The following is a 5,000-nucleotide window of genomic DNA, read 5'->3' on the forward strand; positions in this document are numbered from 1 at the left end:
CAAATCATCTTTATTTCTACTCTCTCTCTCTCTCTCTCTCTCTCTCTCTCTCTATATATATAATATATAATATATATATATTATATATATATATATATATAATATATATATATATATATATATATAACTTCTCTACATCTCGTTGTCTCCCTCCCTGAATTTTATAAACAGCATATTAACCACAGAAGGTATCGACAATAAAACTACCAGCGAAAACCCATCCTTTGAGCAGGGTTAATAAGGAACATAAGACAATTGGATTAAAGAAGTGAACAAAAACCAAAGAAAAATGTACCCCTTTCTAAAAAAAAAGTCGAAAGACTGAAAAAACGTGTTAATCAGAGGTGTACATAATTTGCCTTTTTAGGTTTAGAAGAATGGTTCTGATGACATCGGTATCGCGTGTCTTGAGGTGAAGTTTGCAAGAAACTTTCATTTGCCCTTGGAAGAAGAGCCTTAGGTGGCAGTACGCAAGCCTACTCCTAACTTGCAATAACGGCTTCTTGTAAGATTCCCATCTTAACTTACAATAATTGCTTCTTGTAATACTAATCTTAATCTGCAATAACTGCTTTTTGTAAGACTCTAATCTTAAACTACAGTAACGGCTTCTGTAAGACTCTAATCTTACCCTGCAATACTGGCTCTTGTAAGACTCTGATCTTAGCCTGCAATAACGGCTTCTTATAAGACTCTTAGCCTCAGTTAAAAAAAAGTAAATATACCTTATGGATAAATAAATGTTTTTAGAAAAAAAAAGGAAAAAAATGAGCCGAAGTTTTTTTCGGCGAAATCGAGTTTTCTGTACAGTGTATAATCAAGGCCACCGAAAATATATTTATCTGTGGTCTCAGTTTACTGCAGTATGAGCAGCAGCCCATGAAACCTTCCACCACGGCCGGGTGGTGGCCTGTCCACGATCATGGCTAACTTTAACCTTAAATAAAATCAAAACTACTGAGGCTAGAAGGCAGGACTTTTCTATGATTGATGATGGGAGGATGGATGATCAACATACCAATTTGCAGCTCTCTAGCCTCAGCAGTTTTTAAGATATGTGGGTGGATAGAGAAAAGTGCGGACGGACAGGGAAAGCCATCTCAATAGTTTTCTTTTACAGCAAACAAAAACTTACCAACAGACTCTCTAACACTGAACTCAAACAAATGGATTTTTCAGGTAACAAAGGAACACACAAACTGCTTCAGGCAAGGTGGGGAAAAAAATTTTACTTCAATAATTAGGTAACGGGCATCGTTATTCTGATAAATTTCACTATTCTATAAATGTACGAAAGGAAAATGTAGTAAGTTAGATTATAAGATGTAGAATTTGCTTATTAAAACCTTTAAGGCAAGAAGGATACATAATGAACAATGCCCTTTGGAATATTCCTCCAACGTGAGCAGAAGGCCATCGCGGTTTAGGAATCCTATCCTTCAAATTCCGGTTCTTACAAAAATTTTTGCTTTAGTCTTTTGATGTGTTTTATTTATTTATTTATTTATTCACTCCTTTGTGCTTACGAATAAATACGTAACTCTTCTAGAGCTAATAACTGGTAAAACGTTAGTTTATTTGTTCTTTTAACTCTGCCAGAGCTGATAAATGAAAAAAAACGTTATTTTATTTGATTTTCTTTTGACTATTTTGCTCTACAGCCGAGGGAGAAAATAAAAACACTATAAAGGGTTAATGTATTTCTCCTTTAATCTGGGTATCTAAAATAAATAAAATGACAACACTTTAAAGCAATTAATGCAAAGGCGGTGCATAGTACACGAGGTAAGGTGAAGATATATGAATAGTCAGAGTGGCTCCGTGAGTTAATATAAATGAAAACCAGCAAAGAGGGTGAACAGACATTTAAATAAACGGAGATAAAGTTCAGTGTATCAAAATAACGAAAGAAATAAAAGGCTATAAATTAAGTTGAAGCACCGAACGAGGACTTGTTATGAAGGGAACGAATTTAAAGACAAAGAAAAGGAAGAGAGAATAAAATATTACCGCTTTTCATAGTCAGTGGTTGAAAGAATATCCCTTTCCTGTTTGTAAAATCTCAAAGGGAAATAGCTTCCTGCTCTGTTTGCAAAAAAGAAGAAGAAAAAAAAAAGGGCGGGGGGGGGGGGGGGGGGGTGGGGGGGGGGAGGGGTGGTGGCGGGGCGCGAGACTTAAGAAGAGAACACCACTTCATTTACTTCTCATAATGATCTCATTCCCTCCCTGATATGGAGATTTCATAACATCAGGGGAAAAAATGAGAATAGGAAAAGGAGAGGAAAGGATCTCTCTCTCTCTTCTCTCTCTCTCTCTCTCTCTCTCTCTCTCATCTCTGTGTGTGTCTGTCTGTCTCTGTCTGTCTCTCTCTCTCTCTCTGTGTCTGTCGTCTGTCTGTCTGTCTCTCTCAGTCATATGAAAATATAGCGACTGCCCTTCAATATTGCATCAGGGTAATGCAAACAAGCCAGATTTTGAGTAGACTGCAATTCATGATGTATGTTTACCAAATAAGCATACATGACATAATTATTATTATTTTCGTTCACAGTTACACCACTTTCCACTAACTTAAATACGCCCCCAAAAAAGTTTCTCTTACGCAACGGTTTTGTCTTATCCTTTTCATTCTCTTTTAACTACGGAAAACCCACGACTTTGATAGCATCTTTGTATAAAGATGCTATCAAAGTCGTTTCAGCTTTTCTAGTCTTGATTCCTTCAATTGGCGACCATTGCAGATGAATTATGGAATTTGCGCTATGAAACCACCGAGGAACTTTGAGCCATCTAGACTCCAGTGATTAAAACAGTGAAACGAGGGAGTTGGAGAGGTTGAGTATACGATCAAAATGTCGAGAAAACAAATGAGCTGAGATACAAGGGACTAAATGCAAAACTGCGAGAAAACTCCCTCAGCTTTGCACTAAGAAGAAGAGAGACTGAACAGCAAGATATGAAAAAGGAAAGAGAATGGGGATGAAATAGATAGCATAATAGTGGGTGTAGCTAGGGGCCAAATGGTGTCTGCAAACACCTGTTAGTAAGTGTACCATATGAGGTGCATTGACGGCAGTACCTCTCTACAGGGAAGCGACTAATGGCTAATGAGAGAGAGTAAGACAGTGCAGCAGATATATGAGTACGATCAATTTTCTCGTCACTCCACAGAACCCGCCACATTCTGACAGATTCATAACGCTGGATTTCAAATTATCTTAAAACCCATCAGTCTAAGTTTTTGCTATGGACTGTACATCAGTTCAGCGTTTATTCCATTAGGAATGCTGACAGAAAGGAAAATTACCATCATAAATACTAACCATTCTAAATTCTGCGTTGTTTAATCAGGAAAGTTATATAAGAGAATTGTTACAACATAAAAGCCATAATGGCTTTTTAACGGTTTTATTATTATTATTGAAAATATATTTACCACGTTAATGTGCCCCACAATGTCTCATTATTAGGCATTATTATTATACTAGTAAATACCTATTTTTGTTTTGTCATTAACAAATGGGATGTTGAGTGGCTACTCTTACTTCTGTTGCATTTCATGAATGATAGAGACCTACCCAGTCTCTCTCTCTCTCTCTCTCTCTCTCTGTCTCTCTCTCTCTCTCTCTCTCAGAGGAGGAGGATTTGATCTTAGGAATCCTGGGCCAGTATTTGGCGGTTCAGCTGTATTTGATTCATGACGGCTATACCATATTACCATTGATATATTCGCTCGTAACATTATTATGATCAGAAAATGCACCCTGATACTGACGTTCGTAATCATAAACGACTCCCCTTGCAGGTTCCCCGCGAATCCGTCGCGAACCAGACCAACGAGATGGTGGGATTCAAAGCCGTCACTTCGTCCTTAAAGCTGAGACTCAACGCCGACCAGTTGTGGGATGAGCAAGGTCGGGTCCTCCTCCAGTGCGCAGCCGAAATTCCCGGATTATTCCATGAAATGTCAGTGCTGGAACTGCATAATCCAGTTCTGAGAAGAGCCAGGCTGACTGGACTCTTTGCCTCTGGTAAGTAATGAGTGATAAGTATATCGTAGTTTTATCAGACCGCTGAGCTGATTAACAGCTCTCCTAGGGCTGGCCCGAAAGGTTAGATGTTTGTTACATGGCTAGAAACCAATTGGTTTCGTAGCAACGGGACCTACAGCTTATTGGGGGATCCGAACCACATTATATCGAGAAATGAATTTCTATCACTAGATATAAATTCCTCTGATTCCGCGTTGGCCGAGTGGAGAATCGAACTTCGGACCACCACTTTTGGTAGGCGAGCATGAAAACCACCCATCCATCGATGAACTGTAATGAGTGATAAAGGTTCTATAATACCATACCCATAGAAGTATGGCAGGACTGTGTTAGACGGGCCTTCTTAAAATATAGGCAGTCGCCACGTTTTGCCTTATTCCGGATCTGTGATGGGAGGGAAGCTCTTGAGGAAGAGCCAGGGAGGACAGTTGGTGATGACAGAATGAAGTGAAGGAGATGAAAGGAGACAATGCTTACCAGACGGTACTTATATCTTGTAACGCACCGTAAACAGCAATGCTCGATGAGGTCATATTAACTTAAGTACATAAGTAAATAGTTTATTTTGAAACCCTATTGCTAATCGGGAGTTTTAACAAACAAACTGGACACTTTTGTATAAAAGTCATTCCAGGACTATTTCCATTAATTTTCCAGTCCATAATTGTATTAAAAAGGGCTTTGTTGAAAATTAATCTTTCAAAAATTCCATGGCGAGGAATCTAGCCTGACCACATCAAGGAAAGTGAAATGTCTTATATTAGTGAATTAGGTTGTTTTACAAAGCTTTTGAAAATGAATGAACCTTTAGCTCACTCAAAGATAAGTGATACTTATCAAACAAGTTGAAAGGATTTTAAAATACATCAGTCGTCACTAGTAAGTAAGCAAAATCAATGACTTCATATTTGTTAAAAATAGATGGGCTTACACATAGATTTATGTTCT

The 5,000-nt window shown here is 38.1% G+C and overlaps 1 protein-coding gene across 1 annotated transcript in view; it reads left to right on the forward strand.

The window, feature by feature from the left end:
• Positions 1–5,000, forward strand: part of LOC135211248 (uncharacterized) — a 66,975-nt gene that overhangs the window by 45,146 nt on the left and 16,829 nt on the right. The window contains exon 4 of the mRNA XM_064244539.1: positions 3,806–4,031. Coding sequence (XP_064100609.1) covers positions 3,806–4,031 — 226 coding nt within the window. The remainder of the gene's footprint in view (positions 1–3,805; positions 4,032–5,000) is intronic.

Source organism: Macrobrachium nipponense, chromosome 4 (genome assembly GCF_015104395.2).
Source record: "Macrobrachium nipponense isolate FS-2020 chromosome 4, ASM1510439v2, whole genome shotgun sequence".
NCBI classification, from domain to species: domain Eukaryota; kingdom Metazoa; phylum Arthropoda; class Malacostraca; order Decapoda; family Palaemonidae; genus Macrobrachium; species Macrobrachium nipponense.